Source organism: Nilaparvata lugens, chromosome X (genome assembly GCF_014356525.2).
Source record: "Nilaparvata lugens isolate BPH chromosome X, ASM1435652v1, whole genome shotgun sequence".
Lineage (NCBI taxonomy): Eukaryota > Metazoa > Arthropoda > Insecta > Hemiptera > Delphacidae > Nilaparvata > Nilaparvata lugens.
Window position 1 is genome coordinate 17,192,231 of NC_052518.1, and position 20,733 is coordinate 17,212,963.

At 37.6% G+C, this 20,733-nt stretch overlaps 1 protein-coding gene and 1 long non-coding RNA gene across 4 annotated transcripts in view; both read right to left on the minus strand.

The window, feature by feature from the left end:
* LOC111059974 overlaps positions 1-20,733 on the minus strand; it is a 70,286-nt gene that overhangs the window by 5,289 nt on the left and 44,264 nt on the right. Inside the window, exon 2 of one of the 3 annotated variants that reach the window (XR_005573196.1) lies at positions 1,874-2,270. This is a non-coding gene — a long non-coding RNA (uncharacterized LOC111059974). Of the gene's footprint in view, positions 1-1,873; positions 5,515-20,733 lie in introns of those variants that run through there. The other 2 variants (XR_005573197.1, XR_002606660.2) reach the window with 2 other exon arrangements.
* LOC111059975 (glycine-rich protein 23-like) lies at positions 8,888-13,200 on the minus strand. The gene is made up of 2 exons (XM_039442553.1): positions 9,989-13,200; positions 8,888-9,867 (listed from the first exon to the last, which is right to left on the minus strand). The coding sequence occupies exon 1, from the start codon at positions 10,659-10,661 to the stop codon at positions 10,233-10,235; it is 429 nt and encodes a 142-aa protein (XP_039298487.1). The 5' UTR covers positions 10,662-13,200; the 3' UTR covers positions 8,888-9,867; positions 9,989-10,232.

Here is a 20,733-nt window from a genome sequence, read left to right on the forward strand (position 1 = left end):
CTGTAATGTATCTACGGGGAAACCTTGACCGTTTCTTACACAACCTTTTAGGCAAGTCTTTGACAGCCTCCAGAATCTGAGCATCCCGGCCCCAATGCTTCACTAAAAAAAGTCAGCAACGGATTTGTTTGGCCAAGCATTGACAAACTTCCAAAAATTAATTAATATTTGTCTTGACCGTTAAAGAGACCGAGTATTCTCCTAGGCTGTTGTACATAATATTATTGGTAGTATTTCCCAAACACATTTTTTGGTGATTTCAATAGTAGTTTTGTGTTTCAAAACAAAATTATTTATTTTGATTTGAAAGGAATGCTGTTGATAAATCATAAATTCTTAATCATTTGGGTCTAGAACCACAACAATAGGTCTTTTTCCTAAATTACTTCCTACTTCCTAAATGAGCATATTATAAATATCTCTGAATCGAATGCTTAGTTAGTACCCAAATTTAGAATTTTTATCAGAAAAATATAGTTTTGAGGGCGTTCTCTTCTTGAATACCTTGTATCGAACTTCAAGTGATATTTGGATTTAATAAAGGCATTCGACGCGTTATCATGTCTTCGGGTGGGACCAATTAGGTGTGGCGAGTCATCTGCTGATTACCACCCATGTGAATTATGAGACCTCGTTCATGAGGCTGGTCCCTTTTTCAGGCTGAATCCCAGTTCACCCTGTCAAACGAGATTACCAAATTTCATCATGTGGTTTCCCGATTGGATTTACGCATGGCCGCCGAAATTGAGGACGTTTCAAGAATTAAAATAATTATATTATGATACTTTTCTGTAGATCCGCTGCGCTTGCCTTATACATTATGAGACGTGCGCCAGGTTCTGTTATGAATATTATGTATGGTAATAAGAAATGTGGTTGACAATTTCTATTTATGTTTCCATTATGGAAAAATATCACATCACAGAAAGCACAACCTGTAATGCATAATTCTCATTTAAAGTTTTTCAGAGTCCATAATATATCTACTAAAAGATAGAAGCTGAGTCTCTGAGATTTTTGTTAGCAAATTTTCTCAACAATCCATCAAATTTGAAGTTGAAGTCAACCAATAAAGTGTGACGCCAAAGGCTAGGGGGCTGTGCCTGAACTGGTTTCACATTATTTTGATGGGTAGAGGAGTGAGTGAAGCAGCCTGCACACAGGGACAATAACACCTTCCACTAGCTGTCGCGGAACCCTGAAATGGAATATTGTCCGGAACTCAAATGTACATGGCATTTCCAATTTCGTGTTCCCGCAACAACTAGTAGAAGCTATTACGTGCAGCCTGCAAACTAGAGTTATATGAGAGACAAGCAGGTGTAACCTGCGCTCCTCAAGGGTTTGTGAAAAACACAATTAGTTTGAATTATAGTTTTATAGCTCCATAATAAAAATTAAAAGTAGAATACTAATGAATTTACCAATAGAAAATTAATTGAAAAATATATATTTCTTTTTCGTCAAAATTACGAGGATGAATAATCTTCACTGAAGTTGAAAACTCTCACAAAAATGACTGTAGTTTTACTCGAAATCACAAACATTCACTCACAAGTCCTGCTCACTAACCCAAGATCAAGAGATCCAGTTTATAAAGAGACTTTTGATTGGGCTTCTATCATCACATGAAATTAGACTTGAAAATTGTATGAATCTCTACTAATAAATTATTATTAATTGATAATTACGAATTAGAATAAGCCTATAACCATCCTCGGTCAAATTCGGAATCTTCATGCGAAATTTCAAGTTAATCAGTTTGGTAATGCAGAAATTATCATGCGTCAACATATATTTACTATCCCGTACATATAAATTTTAACTCTTTATTCTATTAATAGGAAAGATGTCTATGTGAAGTTTTACTTACATGAGGGAGCAGCTGGTTGAGAGTAGTGCAGAGTTGTGTGAGTTCTCTCTCAACCTCTTCTTTTGGAGAGAATATCTATCAGCGTTCGAAGGTGAAACACTTCCCTCAGAGAAGTAAATTCGTTGATTTTTTTGTCGGACTGTTCAACAGTAGACTAATCTTCCGTCTCGTCCACCTCATTGTACACTCTTCTCCACTCATAGTTTTCCTATTTTCTGATTACGTTCATCGCAGAATTGTCGACTACTCGAAAGTTCCTCGCCGAATTGCTCATCATTGAAGTCGTTCATCGCCGATTGTCGACTTTGGGTCCCTTGGTCGTCTCATCATGACTTAACAGCATGTGTCAGGTAAATAAATGAACAATATTATTGATCTCACGGAATGTATGTTTCTCCTAAACATCCGAACCCAACCTCCTCCCGTTACATTGGTCGTAGCGTCATGGATGATTGGAAAATTAGCTAAGATAATTGAAATATTGAATTCATTTCATTTGTGATTTATTTATTGAAGATTTCATAAGAGTAAAGTGAAGAAGTAAAAAGTAGTGTAAAGTGAAGAAGTGGAGGAAAGTAAAATCTAAAGAAATCTTTGACTAGAGTTTGAATAGCATTGAGTAAAGTAAATTCTATCGCTTCTAGTGGACCTGAATATCTATTTTTCTTGAATATTCTATATAATTTATTTTATATTTCGTATAATTTTTCTCCATGATATTGATTTAATCGACTACCTTCATTAGTATTATAATTTGATTTTATTAGTATGATCTGGGATGGCGTCTAAGATCCTCGGAATGGGATACCCGGTTAAGTATTTATATTTATGCTCTCAGTGACACAAATCGTAAAACATGTACCTGCATATCTCATTCAATATCATGTAATTATTAATCATCTCATATATATGTGTGATTGATTGGAATACTGTATTAAATTGAAGTAGAAATTTGAGAAATCATTTGAGTAGATTCAAATTGCAGTTGATTGACAGTAGAATTTCGTTGAGAAGCAAAATGAAGTAAATTGTATTGAGAAGAAAATGTCTTATTCATAGAGTATTTTTGTAGGAATTAGTAGTTGTATTTTCATTTGTATTTGTTGACTTGGGAATTCGTAATCAACAGCAGCGACTTTAGGCAACCATAATGTCAGGTGGCTCAATCAATCACTCAGCTCTTTAGTGGCATTGGATTCAACGAATTTTTGAAGAAATTGAGTGCACGAAGATACCGTTTGACTCAGTTGCTGCACTCATGTCAAGTTGACCAATTATTGATCCAAGCTCTGATGTTTGTAAGTTATGTTTCATGAGAATAGGAACTCGTTCAGGACAAATGACTGCATACTACGAGTATCTTCATAAAATGGCAAGGCCAATTGAAAAATTAAGTTTGAATTTCATTTTTATTCTGTATAGATATGAAGTATTTGTTTCATTTATTATTGTTATCTTTATGAATGACAAATATATTATTTTGATTTGAAATATAATTTTGTCCACGCAATCAGAACCCCAGTCTATAGCAGTGACTACATTTTTATAAAATAATCTGTTGAAATCGGAATTAATGGTCTTTTCCTAGGCCACTAATGGAAATCTTTGGAAAACTGGTGAGTTTTCAAATCCTACCAGCCTTCTTTATGCCAGCTCCTCACAATGTACGTCTCCCTTCTGACTTCCTCCTCTTCCTCATCACTAGAAGAATCTGACCAGGAACCCCTGCCCTCAACACCCCCCTTGCTGGATGTAAGATGCACCTTAGGCGAAGAAAGAAGTATGCTAATCTATTCAAAATTAGAGTTGGATTGGCAACCACGGCATGCTGAAAGGAGATATGTGGATGTGGAAGAAAGAGAGATGCCGGGATTGCCAATACAAAGTTCAGTGCCGGCTGTTATTGACGTGCATGCAACTTGCATGCAGAAATTTTCGTTTTGGAGAAGCAATATAGTAAAGTCTGGGGAGGATACGTTTTAGCCTGGTTGGATGCTAACCACAATTGAAAACTCAATTCTTAATCCCTATCCTCAATCACAAATCTCAACATAGAAGTCATATAGAGTAAGTGTGAGAGATAGCACTAAGGTTAGACTTCAAACTTTCATAATTATACCTGCTGTCTAGTTATACCTATTCATAATTGCTGTCATGTTTCTATGTATCATAGCCTACAATTGCATGAACCCATTATGCAAATATATAATCATTACTTTTTGATTCACTCAAATATAAATTATGTGCTTGAGGTATAACAGTTATAATGCATGTTTCAGATGAACAAAGCCGCCAGATGCCAGCAAACCTCAAGTGCTCAGGATGAGTTTGTCTTCTCAGAGAAGGCATTCGAATCATGCTTTCAAACTCTATATTACAACAATGCCCACAAGGATGCTCCTGCTAAGGATATCCACACCTTTCTGAGCAGCCTAGAGGAAAACATTGTGTACATCATCTCACAGCAATACCGGAGACATCAAGAATGCGTGCACAACCCTGCTTTATGAGGAGGCAAAGTATGATGGGAACTCTAGCAGAGTCTCCAAATTATGATTGTGTGAATGCTAGTGGAACAAATATAAAAATGCAAATTCATTTTATCCTTTGTTAGAAAAACGACAACCAGGTTGTCGCTATTGACAACTAAAGAAATCGATCAAATTTATGAATATTATCATTTCGTAACCGTACATGCTCTCTCAACCATTACCTGAATAATTCACCTCTTCCATGACATCCCTCTCTCAAGCCTCACAACCGTTACTTCACTCTTTACTCTATCAAACCCATACCTTTCCTTGACACAAAAAACAACAAATAAATTGTGACGAGAGTACAATATGACTATTTAGCTGCATCTTATGACTTATGATTGACAACGATATGTCAAAATGACTCACAGTGATGTTAGCATGTGCGCAGGAGAATGAATACATTGTTTACATGAATACATTCATATATTCTATAGAATTCAATACAATATAATATTAATACATTGTGTCTTCTGGACTTACCAGTGCTGCTCCACGAAACAAACAGTTGCTTACAGTATTCCACATGCTCTTTGGAGACGAACAATATGTCTTCTGCATAAGTGCAGAGATACTGCGAGAAATTTGTTTTATCAGAATATTTCTATTCAAAATTAGTGAAATTTAACGACTGGATATACAGCTTGAATCAGCGTATTCCCGAACAACATTCGAGTTAGCCAATACAAAGGTTAATTTAGTTTAATACCGAACTGTATTCAAGTCAGATAATAGAAGGTTTAGGGATACTGAAGTACGTTCAGAACTTGGCTTTTATGTACCTTCAGTAAAATCTGTGTTGTTACCGTCGACTTCCGGTACCACCAACGTTCACATGAATCAAACATCAACCATTACCCGAGTTATAAAAGCGATATTAGTCGACCATAAAGACAACGTAGTGAATGTAGAGAGAACGTGAGTTGTCTCTTTCCCTTCATGACAGGGTCTCTCGTGGGTGTGGAGAGTTTTGATAAGTTTTTCTCAAGGGAGAATCTACACACTTAGCGGCATTCTGACTATGAATCAAATAGTGTTTACATTCATCTAGCACACGACTCTCCACCCCGACGCCCGGCCTTTGGGACAGCAACCGCCCCATTTGAAGTGACCATAGAGGTGCCAACCATGACTAGAGTTATCGTTAACTGAAAGAACTCAATAATAATTCTGATTTACAAAAAGTGTTTATTCCTTCTATTCCAATATTCCGTAACCTGAAAACGTCTCTCGATGATGTGGCCCATATAGGGCTCACTACATTGCTGGCAGTAATCAGGATGTTGGAAAAAATATTTTAATGCAGTACAATTGTACAATTGATTAAAATATTATTTGAAATTTCGATATTGAAGTATAAATCCCAATTACAGTTGGTTGAGAGTATGAAAGTATTAAGATTGCATAGAAAAGCAAAATGGATTAAATGAATAAAAGAGATACATTTAAATTATGTATTGTTCTAATTCTCTCATTCATAGAGTATTCGTATTTGTAGTTGTACTTGTATTTATATTTGTTGACTTCGTAATTATAATGATTCTTTGACTTCCGCTGTGAGCATGAATAGTATTCAATGTAGTTTATTATTAGAAATTTGAAAATGATGTCTCAGATATGTTCAAATATAATTTGTATTCATAGGACGCTTAGTGGAACAAATCATAACACTTATATATATATATATATTTTTTTTTTGCTGCTAGAGACATTCAAACAACCATCTATTACTATCAAGTTGTTCAGGGAGATACTGTTAATGGAGAGGAACACATTCTATCTGAAACTCTGAATAGCGCTAAAAAAGACTTCATATTTGATACATAAAAATTTTAATACACCAATGAACCGAATACCACTGTAATAGGAAAGGGAAAAGTCATTAGTCAGGACTCAAGACCCAATGTATCATACGTTTGTACTTTGATTTCAGAAGATGACGTAGTTAACCCGTATTAGATGCAACAGGGATGTTCATTGATTATAGAAGGTTTATAAAGTCCATGGAGAAGGAAAAGACAAAATTTGCTCGTAGTGAAGCAAAGGATACTATTTTAGAAGATAGTTATCGTGTATTTGGGACTGAACCTTCCTCAGAATGGTTATCTATGGAGAATCGTCACAGAGGACAAACCCGTTATCAGAACAGACTAAAGTCGCAGTAGAACAAATAAAAAGGCAATGTGAACCACCTAGTATACCTATGACTGTAAAGGACTTTGCCTTGGCCAATGTGATTGAGCCATGGCACGGTGATCCATCTAGGGTTTCTGTAGGAGATTTTCTTGCTCAGATAGAGAATGTCACAGCTCTAGGGAATTGGTCCGATTCCATTGAAACTTGAAGGATTCACCTCGACATTTTTCAAAACTAGTCCTACAGTTAATAAAGTTAACGTTTCATATTATGTTGCCCTTGTAGAATGTGAAGTATTGGTGAGACAGAGACCCCTGCTATCCTGCAGTTCCTCAAAACTCTATGGGGGTGATCGAGATTATTGATAGGCTTTTCGACCGGGCTGAGATCATGGTTTTGGAAAGGCTATGAATAAACGAGGACCTGCTGCTAGACTATGACCCTCCTGCTCCATAATATAGAGAGCCCTGGGGGACAATGATGTTCATCGTGGAAACCTTGCGGGTGGCTGCCACCTGTGAGTTTTGCAGTCCGCGGCTGCTAGCTGTTCCACTAGGAGGCCAGTCATCTGATCAAACACAAGATAGCAAACTTTATTTTAAGTGTTGCCAGGCAACGAGAGTAAATGATACATTTGCCATGAAGGTGATTTCCATCACAAAAATAATGACAATTAATTCATGACATATTAATTCAAACATTTCTAAAAAAAAATTGGATTGTATTTCTGAATCATTGCCGAAGATCAAATGAATTGATGAATCAATTCATTAAACAATGAATAAGTAATAGAGCTACGAGGTCGCTCACTCAAAGCCATAATACTGTAATGCCTCATACGTGCTCACCCCCTCTCTCCAGAGAGAGAGAGAGAGAGCGATGTCAAGTCACGTGGGTGGATCTCACGTTTTTCTCTTTGATCTAATTCATATCTCGCGACATTCTTGTAGTAACTGGGCTAGTACACACACGCTTTCCACAGATCTACCTCTTCGCTCTACTTGTTGGGCCAAACCCTGGTCTACATCTCGTCTTCGTCTCAAGGTACCAATATTGCTTATGATGATGATGCTTATCATGTTGAGGATTAAATGTAGTAAAAGGACTTTCGCTTTCTAAGGACTGTGTCCTCCATCTTGATCTAGAAACCTAAACATTTCCGAACCCGAAAACAACCCTCCAGAGCCTGGCCCATTTCGGGGTCATTACATCACACACTGGAGTACACTAACATTACCTTTTGGATTATGTAATGCACCTGCAACCATGTAGTGACTATTGGATTATCTATTGGTGGGTATTGACGGAGATGAATCCTTAGTGTACCTGTATAACATAGTTGTTTTTTTTTTTCGAACAATACAACAGCATGCATGTCAATTGAAACAAGTCATCCAAAAACTAAAATTAGCAAATTTAACAATTCATGGATGGAAATGTCTTTTTGCTGTATTTCAGGTAGAATATCTTAGACATCTAATTTTGGGAGAAGGGATAAGTCCTATCCCTGAAAAGTTAAGATAGAAGTGTACAAGATTTCAAAACACATACAAATACAACTGATATTGAATCCTATGTAGTGTAGTGTTTTTTTTCGAATAATGAACAGCATGGATGTCGATTGAGACAAGTCTTTCAAGAACTAAAATTAGCAAATTTATCCATTCAGGGATGGAAATGCCGTTATGTTGAATCTCAAGTAGAATATCTTAGACATCTAATTTTGGGAGAAGGGATAAGTCTTAACCCTGAAAAATAAGATTTTGTTGAGATATGGTTGATAAAGTCAATATAGTTGATATTTAAAGAATTAAATGTAGGATAGTTTAATACTTATAAAAGTCTAGATTTTAAATCTACACAAGTGTCCCAGAGTCCTCCTCCACCTCAAGGTCACCCAAATCGACCAAACCTAACCTCAAGGTCACCCAAGACGACCAAACCTAACCTCAAGGTCACCCAAGATGACCAAACCTAACCTAACCTAACCTAAAAAAAAAAAATTAAAAAAAAATTAAAATAAATAAATAAATGAATAAAAGATAATCGAGAATAAATAAAAAATAAATAACTGGGGATCTGCTATAAAAGTAGTTTATCTGCAAGAAGTGGGACATTGTGTCTTGTGCAGTCATGCTGTCAGTACGTGTGTGTGTGTGTGTGTGTGTGTGATTTTTGTACTTGTTTTGGATTACTTTCGTTATTATCATCATCTAAGAGTAAGTACCAGTGCATTTTATGGCTATATATATATATATATATATATTATATATATATATATATTGTATTCCTGATTTGACAATTGAATTAAAAAAAAATTGAGTTGAATTCTGAAGTAGGTGGTTTGAGACTGTCAATTAAATTCGAAAATGTTCAGTTTAATTGTGAATTAGGTTCTGATACATAGAGTATGATGCAAGTTAAGAGTTTAATTCTGGATTAGGTTCTGATACATAGAGTAAGATGCAAGTTGAGAGTTTAATTCTGAATTGTTCTGATACATAGAGTTAGAGACTGCATGCTTTAAGTATTGGAAGTTTTGAGTTGAATTCTGAATTAGGCTCTGATACATAGAGTTGGTGGTTGTATTCCATCCTAACCTAAAAACGTATAATAAGTCTTTGCCATAGAATTAGGCTGTCCCCACAGTATGTTTGACATTGATAGTGATGAAGGTGTGTATGTTGTTTTCAGGTTTTCAGACATGAGCGGCAATGGTTCTGATAATCAGGAGCACCCATCTCACCTTCCCCCCTATGATGAAATAGATCCCAGACCCCATTCACATTCCCCACCCCCACCATACAGCTCACAACCATCATCTCCTAGAACATTTCAAATGAACATCAATGAACCTCCATCCCAACACACCCAAACATCCGACCCTCAATCCTAGATATTGACACTGATTCACTGCCTTCATCCCCCACATCTGAAAGTATCAGACCTCGATCCTCAACCCCAGCCCAATCCCCAGCCCCTGCCAATCAAGATCATTCAGGCAGCTATGAAGAGAGGAGGATGATGACATTTCTAAGGAGCAAAGTCCACATCCGGAGACGACTCAACATACAGAACATGAGCTTACAAGTTGATGACAATGATTACAGTGATGAAGAGCCAGATCATCGTCATCATCTCGTGAGTGTATGTTCTGTATGCAGAGAAGTGGATAACTCCTGTCTACTCTTGCCCTGCATGCACCTAGCATGCAAAATATGCATGCTAGGAGCAAGAAAATGCAGGTATTGCCACACATGGATTGATGGCTGGCTTAACATCAGGCAATCCCATTATTAGCTTCCTATTCCTACCAAACCTAGCCTAGCCTAACCAAACCAAGCCTAATCCAACCTAACCTTTTCCAACCGAACCTAACCAAACCGAACCTAACCTAACCTATCCTAACCATTCCTTAACCTATCCATCCATTGCTTTGTTGAACCTCACAACCTATCATACCATTTCAGAACCTAACCAATCATTGCTTTGTTCAAGGTGGCTGAGAGCAAGTCATCACAGTAATGGAGTCATCACAGTATAATGGAGTCATCACAGTGATGATGGGGCCTGCTGCAGCCATAATGAACTGCCTCACCCTGCTGGGAGCTCAATCAATCCAGCAGGGACTACAATTAATCCAGGGGACAACTCATTTGCCAGCCAGCTCCTCATCTCGCCGCAGCCAGTCACCCCACCACACCAGTCATCCAACTGTCACCAGTCATCCCACCGCTGCCAGTCATCCAACCACTGCCACCAGTCACCACACTGCCGCCAGTCATCCAACTGCTGCCACCAGTCACCCCACCACCGCCAGTCATCCAACCGCTGCCACCAGTTACTCCACCGCCATCAGTCACCCCACTGCCGCCAGTCATCCAACCGCTGCCACCAGTCACCCCACCGCTGCCAGTCATCCAACCGCCACCACCAGTCACCCCACCGCCGCCAGTCATCCAACCGCCGCCAGTCACCCCACTGCCACCAGTCATCCAACCGCCGCCACCAGTCACCCCACCGTCGACAGTCACCCCACCAACAGCAGCCATATTGCCACCAACAATCATCCCACCAGCTGAGGCCAAGACAGCTTCAATTTGGCAGTAGCCCTTCATCCCACCAATTGGCCTCACCGCAGGATCCAAGAATGCAAACTTCCACAAGGAACTGGGTGATCCCTAGAGTTCCCACGCCTCCCATGCCTAGCAAGAACTGGGAGCTAGCAAACTCAGAGGAGAACCTTAGGAACTGGGGATTGCAGAATTCTGGCCAAAACCTGACTCCAACGCCAGCAACCCCTCCACAGGAATTGGAGCCCCTAGCCTGGATTGAGCTGTGGGAGGATGAGGAGGAGATAGTTGATCCTCAGGTTTACAATGCAGTTGAACCTGAGGATGATCTACCTCCTCCTTACAACCCTGAGTGGGGAGTTGCCTTCAGAGCCAGACAACAGCAAGCAGGCAGTCCCCCACCTGCTGAGGAGATTTTAGATTATGAAATTGATGAAGAGGATTGGTTGGATGAAGCAGCTGGTACAAGTGTGGAAACTCCTTGTCCACCACCAGAAGAGATCTCTTAAAGGGATAAGTATGGTGATGAACTTCTACCAGCCATGCAATGGAGTGGTGTACCATTTGCAAACTATTCCCCAACCATTGCTCCCAATATGTTACTCCCTAACCAACTGTATGATGGTTTGACACACTATCAACAACAGTGATGGTTATCTATTCTAGTCAGTATTATATATGTGCAATAAAATAACATTTGAATTCAATTTTTACAGGATGACAGACCCTCCCAGCCTCTACAAATTGGCGCAGTGTGCAACTGTTGAAGCTCTTTACTATGGTGTAGACATTGATCAGCTACCATCCTGTATAAAATATCATCCATATCGAATCCCAACTAATAACGCCTTTCCCACACTAACTCGAGATTTGATGACAACAGTTAACAAACGTTTCAACATGAGAGATCTGATAATAATGATGGGGAAGAGTGGCTACAATGAAGAGGAATACTTAGCTGCAATTGATGTCATGATAGAATATAGATTCACCCATAGACAAACTATTTACCCAAGTCATCATCTAACCTATTGTATGAGTATAAAAGAAACTACGTCTCCTCCAACCATTTAATTGCTTGGAAGATGTACCCTGCAGGTGTTCTGACATCCAAGAAATTTTAGATTACATGTCACACTCGATAGTAACAACCCTTCTGACTGACAACGATATGTCAAAATGACTCACAGTGATGTTAGCATGTGCGCAGGAGAATGAATACATTGTTTACATGAATACATTCATACATTCTATAGAATTCAATATAATATAATATTAATACATTGTGTCTTCTGGACTTACCAGTGCTGCTCCACGAAACAAACAGTTGCTTACAGTATTCCACATGCTCTTTGGAGACGAACAATATATCTTCTGCATAAGTGCAGAGATACTGCGAGAAATTTGTTTTATCAGAATATTTCTATTCAAAATTAGTGAAATTCAACGACTAGATATACAGCTTGAATCAGCGTATTCCCAAACAACCAACATTCGAGTTAGCCAATACAAAGGTTAATTTAGTTCAATACCGAACTGTATTCAAGTCAGATAATAGAAGGTTTAGGAATACTGAAGTACGTTCAGAACTTGGCTTTTATGTACCTTTAGTAAAATCTGTATTGTTACTGTCGACTTCCGGTACCACTAACGTTCACATGAATCGAACATCAACCATTACCTGGGTTATAAAAGCGATATTAGTCGATCATAAAGACAACCTTTCCATGAAACATCCCATACGTTAGTTGACCACTTCGGGATTCGTAAATTCCTAATCTACAGCGGTGACTAAAGGCGACCACATCATGTGTCTCAATCAATGACTAGATGCTCTGTAGTGGATTTGAATTCAATGAATTTATTCTGGATTTAATGTAAAATGTGAATTTCATTCCTGTTATGTTTTTCCTTCCATACTATTAATACCCTGTTTAAGTGGGATGGATTTATAGTAAAGTACGGGGTTAGTCTTTCATAATATAATGTATTTCTATTAGATTTTATGAAGATATTATGATATAATATATTTTTGAGGAAGAGTATATGGATAACAGAAATCTGTTAAAAAATAGTTTTGAAGAAATATTCAATTTCCCTATAATTAAATTTTTTCCCAATTGACATAAATTCATTTCTTATCTTGATTGGAACGTTCCAAGTGCATTATCTATTGATGTTCATATTACGTTGAGGTGGTTGTAGTGGAACGTAGTGAATGTAGAGAGAACATGAGTTGTCTCTTACCCTTCATGACAGGGTCTCTCGTGGGTGTGGAGAGTTTTGATAAGTTTTTCTCAAGGGAGAATCTACACACTTAGCGGCATTCTGACTATGAATCAAATAGTGTTTACATTCATCTAGCACACGACTCTCCACCCCGACGCCCGGCCTTTGGGACAGCAACCGCCCCATTTGAAGTGACCATAGAGGTGCCAAGTGAACAACCATGACTAGAGTTATCGTTAACTGAAAGAACTCAATAATAATTCTGATTTACAAAAAGTGTTTATTCCTTCTATTCCAATATTCTGTAACCTGAAAACGTCTCTCGATGATGTGGCCCATATAGGGCTCACTACATTGCTGGCAGTAATCAGGATGTTGGGAAAAATATTTCAATGCAGTCCAATTGTACAATTGATTAAAATATTATTTGAAATTTCGATATTGAAGTATAAATCCCAATTACAGTTGGTTGAGAGTATGAAAGTATTAAGATTGCATTGAAAAGCAAAATGGATTAAATGAATAAAAGAGATACATTTAAATTATGTATTGTTCTAATTCTCTCATTCATAGAGTATTAGTATTTGTAGTTGTACTTGTATTTATATTTGTTGACTTTGTAATTATAATGATTCTTTGACTTCCGCTGTGAGCATGAATAGTATTCAATGTAGTTTATTATTAGAAATTTGAAAATGATGTCTCAGATATGTTCAAATATAATTTGTATTCATAGGACGCTTAGTGGAACAAATCATAACACTTATATATATATATTTTTTTTTTTGCTGCTAGAGACATTCAAACAACCATCTATTACTATCAAGTTGTTCAGGGAGATACTGTTAATGGAGAGGAACACATTCTATCTGAAACTCTGAATAGCGCTAAAAAAGACTTCATATTTGATACATAAAAATTTTAATACACCAATGAACCGAATACCACTGTAATAGGAAAGGGAAAAGTCATTAGTCAGGACTCAAGACCCAATGTATCATACGTTTGTACTTTGATTTCAGAAGATGACGTAGTTAACCCGTATTAGATGCAACAGGGATGTTCATTGATTATAGAAGGTTTATAAAGTCCATGGAGAAGGAAAAGACAAAATTTGCTCGTAGTGAAGCAAAGGATACTATTGTAGAAGATAGTTATCGTGTATTTGGGACTGAACCTTCCTCAGAATGGTTATCTCTGGAGAATCGTCACAGAGGACAAACCCGTTATCAGAACAGACTAAAGTCGCAGTAGAACAAATAAAAAGGCAATGTGAACCACCTAGTATACCTATGACTGTAAAGGACTTTGCCTTGGCCAATGTGATTGAGCCATGGCACGGTGATCCATCTAGGGTTTCTGTAGGAGATTTTCTTGCTCAGATAGAGAATGTCACAGCTCTAGGGAATTGGTCCGATTCCATTGAAACTTGAAGGATTCACCTCGACATTTTTCAAAACTAGTCCTACAGTTAATAAAGTTAACGTTTCATATTATGTTGCCCTTGTAGAATGTGAAGTATTGGTGAGACAGAGACCCCTGCTATCCTGCAGTTCCTCAAAACTCTATGGGGGTGATCGAGATTATTGATAGGCTTTTCGACCGGGCTGAGATCATGGTTTTGGAAAGGCTATGAATAAACGAGGACCTGCTGCTAGACTATGACCCTCCTGCTCCATAATATAGAGAGCCCTGGGGGACAATGATGTTCATCGTGGAAACCTTGCGGGTGGCTGCCACCTGTGAGTTTTGCAGTCCGCGGCTGCTAGCTGTTCCACTAGGAGGCCAGTCATCTGATCAAACACAAGATAGCAAACTTTATTTTAAGTGTTGCCAGGCAACGAGAGTAAATGATACATTTGCCATGAAGGTGATTTCCATCACAAAAATAATGACAATTAATTCATGACATATTAATTCAAACATTTCTAAAAAAAAATTGGATTGTATTTCTGAATCATTGCCGAAGATCAAATGAATTGATGAATCAATTCATTAAACAATGAATAAGTAATAGAGCTACGAGGTCGCTCACTCAAAGCCATAATACTGTAATGCCTCATACGTGCTCACCCCCTCTCTCCAGAGAGAGAGAGAGAGAGAGCGATGTCAAGTCACGTGGGTGGATCTCACGTTTTTCTCTTTGATCTAATTCATATCTCGCGACATTCTTGTAGTAACTGGGCTAGTACACACACGCTTTCCACAGATCTACCTCTTCGCTCTACTTGTTGGGCCAAACCCTGGTCTACATCTCGTCTTCGTCTCAAGGTACCAATATTGCTTATGATGATGATGCTTATCATGTTGAGGATTAAATGTAGTAAAAGGACTTTCGCTTTCTAAGGACTGTGTCCTCCATCCTGATCTAGAAACCTAAACATTTCCAAACCCAAAAACAACCCTCCAGAGCCTGGCCCATTTCGGGGTCATTACATCACACACTGGAGTACACTAACATTACCTTTTGGATTATGTAATGCACCTGCAACCATGTAGTGACTATTGGATTATCTATTGGTGGGTATGGACGAAGATGAATCCTTAGTGTACCTGTATAACATAGTTTTTTTTTTTTTTTTTGCGAACAATACAACAGCATGCATGTCGATTGAAACAAGTCATCCAAAAACTAAAATTAGCAAATTTAACAATTCATGGATGGAAATGTCTTTTTGCTGTATTTCAGGTAGAATATCTTAGACATCTAATTTTGGGAGAAGGGATAAGTCCTATCCCTGAAAAGTTAAGATAGAAGTGTACAAGATTTCAAAACACATACAAATACAACTGATATTGAATCCTTTGTAGTGTAGTGTTTTTTTCGAATAATAAACAGCATGGATGTCGATTGAGACAAGTCTTTCAAGAACTAAAATTAGCAAATTTATCCATACAGGGATGGAAATGCCATTATGTTGAATCTCAAGTAGAATATCTTAGACATCTAATTTTGGGAGAAGGGATAAGTCCTAACCCTGAAAAATAAGATTTTGTTGAGATATGGTTGATAAAGTCAATATAGTTGATATTTAAAGAATTAAATGTAGGATAGTTTAATACTTATAAAAGTCTAGATTTTAAATCTACACAAGTGTCCCAGAGTCCTCCTCCGCCTCAAGGTCACCCAAATCGACCAAACCTAACCTCAAAGTCACCCAAGACGACCAAACCTAACCTAACCTAACCTTACCTAAAAAAAAATTAAAATAAAATGAAATAAAAAAAATAAAAAAAATAAAAGAAAAATAAATAAAAAATAATCGAGAATAAATAAAAATAAATAACTGGGGATTTGCTATAAAAGGAGTTTATCTGCAAGGGTCCCACTCCTTGTGTCTTGTGCAGTTGTGCTGTCAGTATGTGTGTGTGTGTGATTTTTGTATTTGTTTTGGATTACTTTCGTTATTATCATCATCTAAGAGTAAGTACCAGTGCATTTTATGGCTATATATATATATTGTATTCCTGATTTGACAATTAAATTTTTAAAAAATTGAGTTGAATTCTGAAGTAGGTGGTTTGAGACTGTCAATTAAATTCGAAAATGTTTAGTTCAATTGTGAATTAGGTTCTGATACATAGAGTATGATGCGAGTTGAGAGTTTAATTCTGAATTAGGTTCTGATACATAGAGTTAGAGACTGCATGCTTCAAGTATTGGAAGTTTTAAGTTGAATACTGAATTGGGTTCTGATACATAGAGTTGGTGGTTGTATTCCATCCTAACCTAAAATCGTATAATAAGTCTTTGCCATAGAATTAGGCTGTCCCCACAGTATGTTTGACATTGATAGTGATGAAGGTGTGTATGTTGTTTTCAGGTTTTCAGACATGAGCGGCAATGGTTCTGATAATCAGGAGCACCCATCTCGCCTTCCCCCCTATAATGAAATAGATCCCAGACTCCATTCACATTCCCCACCCTCACCATACAGCTCCCGACCATCATCTCCTAGAACATTTCAAATAAACATCAATGAACCTCCATCCCCAACACACCCAAACATTCGACCCTCAATCCTAGATATTGACACTGATTCACCGCCTTCATCCCGCACAGCTGAAAGTAGCAGACCTCGATCCTCAACCCCAGCCCAATCCCCAGCCCCTGCAAATCAAGATCATTTAGGCAGCTATGAAGAGAGGAGGATGATGTCATTTCTATCATCCTGATCTAGAAACCTAAACATTTCCGAACCCAAAACCCTCCAAAGCCTGACCCATTTTGGGGTCATTACATCACCCACTGGAGAACACTATCATTTTAAAGTTCTACCTTTTGGATTACATAATGCACCTGCAACTATGCAGTGACTATCAGATAATCTTTTAGCAGGTATGGAAGATGATGAATCCTAAGTCTACCTGGATGAAATTGTTTTTGGCTAACAATAGAACAGCATGCATGTCGATTAAGACAAGTCTTTCAGAAACTAAAATTAGCAAATTTATCCATTCAGGAATGGAAATGCCTTTTTGCTGAATCTCAAGTAGAATATCTTAGACATTTAATTTTGGGAGAATGGATAAGTCCCAATCCTGAAAAGTTAAAAAAGAAGTGTACAAGAATTCAAAACACACAAATACAACTGATATTGAACCCTTTGTAGTGAATAGGAGAGTACTGATGTTGGGGCATAAGTTTTACTTACTCAATCACCCTTGCTCTTTCTCTCTCACCAGAAAAAGAATGGATTACAGTCGCGTAGGTGGATTGCAGTTTTCCTCTAAACTCGTACTCGAATTATTTGATCATTCCTATTCTGTCAGCTATTGTGTGAACTTATCCACCGCATCGTTTTGCATATCCTCTCACGCTCTGCTCTCCCATCTCGAGACATCGTTTCATGATGTTTCTATTAACCGAAGGTAATTGGACTGCTGTTTGAACATTTACAAAAAGTGTATTCCTTCCATTATAAACTCCATTCATCTTGAATCCATACTTTCCGAAGCCTGGCCCATGACTTGGCCAGTGTGATATTATTGAGGACACATAGATAACTTCTCTGAAGCAGCCCATTCAGCGAACTAATCTTCAGTTGAATTGTTTAAAAAGGATACAAAGTTTATATGGGAAGAACCTCAAACTCACGCATTTCAAACATTAAAAGTTGCTTCATGTAAGAGCCCAATTTAAAAATATCCAGATTTCAGTAAACTATTTATACTGAGTGTGGACGCCTCTCAATTGTATTTGAGGACCGTACTTCCACAGAAATGGGGAGAACTTGCGGTTGCCCAAGCAAGTAGAACCCAAGTTGAACTAAATCACGCGGAAACCAATTATTCTGCAACCGAATGTGAGTTAGGCCTACTTTCTTTAGTATGGAGTACCAAACAGTTTCGTTGCTACTTTTGGTCGTAAATTCATTGTTATAACAAATTATGCTCCTAATAAAAGATTAAGTGGCTATTGAATTTGAAAGATCCTACATCTCGATCAGCGAGATGGGGCTCTCCGATTATCTGAATTTGAATTCGAGATTCATCACAAACCAGGTAAAAACCATGATGATGTCGATTGATTAAGCTGTTCTCTTCTATTGTTAACCGCACAAGATGATCCTAATATCATGAAGTAATTAGAAAAAAAATAGAAATAGGCCCTATATTTGCTTATGATAGACATAAGCTTATATATGAAATAAGGTTATATGATATGCTTATGCTCAATTGTGTATTCGCTGTTTCATGTTAGCTAGCCTACTCTTATCAGATATTTTTCTGATAGAAATTTTCTATCTATCTTATATTCTAGGATTTCTCCTTTTGTTCCATGTGATGATAGGACAAGGAAATGAGTTTTGTAACGAAAAACAATGTCTCTTGAAATCAGGTTTCGTATCCCTGTAAGAGGATGATTTACAGATTACCGGTGACAAACGGACAGTAGTGGTCAACATACATGTGCAGGAATTTTATGAAATTATTTCATCATGTATGTTTGTTCATCTGAAATCTATAGGATTCTATGTTCGATGCACATTCGATCCAAGCAGTGAAATAGAACCGTCCTAATCAATGTTGCCAATAGTCTCGTAGCTTCTAATATCACTAGAGTGAAACATGGTTTTATCAACACTGGATGCATTATATTGAAAGTTTGGTGTTATTTGATGATGATTTAGTTCAACTAAACAATAACATTTCTCAGGTAGAGACTCAGTCACAGGCTATAAGACATTTGGTTCAATAGTAGTCAGAAATCAAGTTAAAAGTCAAAATCATGGTATTGTATTGAATGAAACACTTTTAGAAACCATTTTGGAAAATGCTAGTCAAACAAATCTTAGCGTTTGGTCAGAGTTGCAATTGATCAAGATACTCAAAATCATGGTATTGTATTGAATGAAACACTTTTAGAAACCATTTTGGAAAATGCTAGTCGAACAAATCTTAGCGTTTGGTCAGAGTTGCAATTAGTAGAACAAGCTCTTGCAAGGTAAATGCAGTTCTTTGATAAGAGAGCTGGAACTTTCATTACTCTATGTCCAAAAAGAACTTTTAGAATTACGACAATCTTTAGAAGACACTTCTGCAATTAAATATGGGGCTAATTGCTTGTTAAGCAACAAAGCTTATCTTTGATAATACAGCAAGTGGTTAGTAAATCGCCAGCCGGGTTCTTGTTATTGACAACTATGGAAATTGATCAAATCTATGAGTACTATCATTTTGTAACCGTACACGCTGTCTCTCTACTATTACCGGAATTTGCCTATTCCTTGACATCCCTTTCTAGTCTCCTAACCGCTACTCTACTCTTTAGTCCATTAAACCTATACCTTTCCTGGACACTATTAACAGAGAATACATGGTGACAAAAGTGCAAGAAGTCTTAAGATATCAGACATATCTTATGAGAGGCACAATGACTCACTGTGATGTAAAAAAGTGTGCAGGAGAACTATATACATTGTACCCTCCGAACCTACCAGTGATGATCCCTTCGAACAGTTGCGTTTACCACATGTTGACATGTTTATCGGTGACGGACAAGTGTGCAAAGATACTGTAAGAAAGTTTTTATATCAGAACAATTCGAACCGTTTCTATTCAAATTCAAAGAAACGAACGGCTGAATTTACAGTGTACACGAGCCTACTCGTATTGTGCGCGAGTGCTCGTTAGCTGAACCACATTCAAGCAAGACAGGTACAAGGTTTAGGGATACGGTACTGAAGGATGTTCAGAATTGTTACGTACATTCAGACACATTTATGTTGCTCCTGTCAACTTCTGGTACCACTAACGATTGACATGAATCGAACATCAATCATTATTCCAGTTGTTGGTGATAATGATATTTTGCCATGAAAAAAGACAACTTCCTCATAAACTGTCCAATGCATCAAGTGACAGGTCCGAAATTCTTAATCTAAAACAGCGAAATCAAGTGACCACGACAGGTGTCTCTATCAATGACTTAGCTCGTGAAGTGGAGGCCACAAAGCTTCAGTTTTTAGGAGACAACGTCCCAAAGACCAGCCGACTCTACATCGTTCATCCTGTTGGTGCTTGTTTCTATACTATTCCTCGTAACTATATTGACTTTGGTTACGATGGATAAGTCACACTCGAAGAGTATGGCAAACATAAGTGGTAATTATATATTTATTATAGTGATATTACTTATTGTCCAAGTTCAACTGAGAGCTGAACACATTATGTCAATTCTGCTTGATTCTATCAACATAGAGGACGATATCAAGTCAAAAAAACATTCAAATAGATTTTTTTGCACAAATCAGCAGTGGAAATTTGCATAAATATTTAGAATAAGAAGACACATAAGTTTAATAAAAAATTAGAAGTGAAGACACTATAAGTTTGAGCAGCTGAGGAGCTACCACACCATAAAGCACCATCGATACGGTACTTG

What these genes read in the sequence shown, in the direction of transcription:
- LOC111059975 (XM_039442553.1), bottom strand. Translation starts at nt 10,661, where the DNA reads ATGAAGGGCTACTGCCAAATTGAAGCTGTCTTGGCCTCAGCTGGTGGG.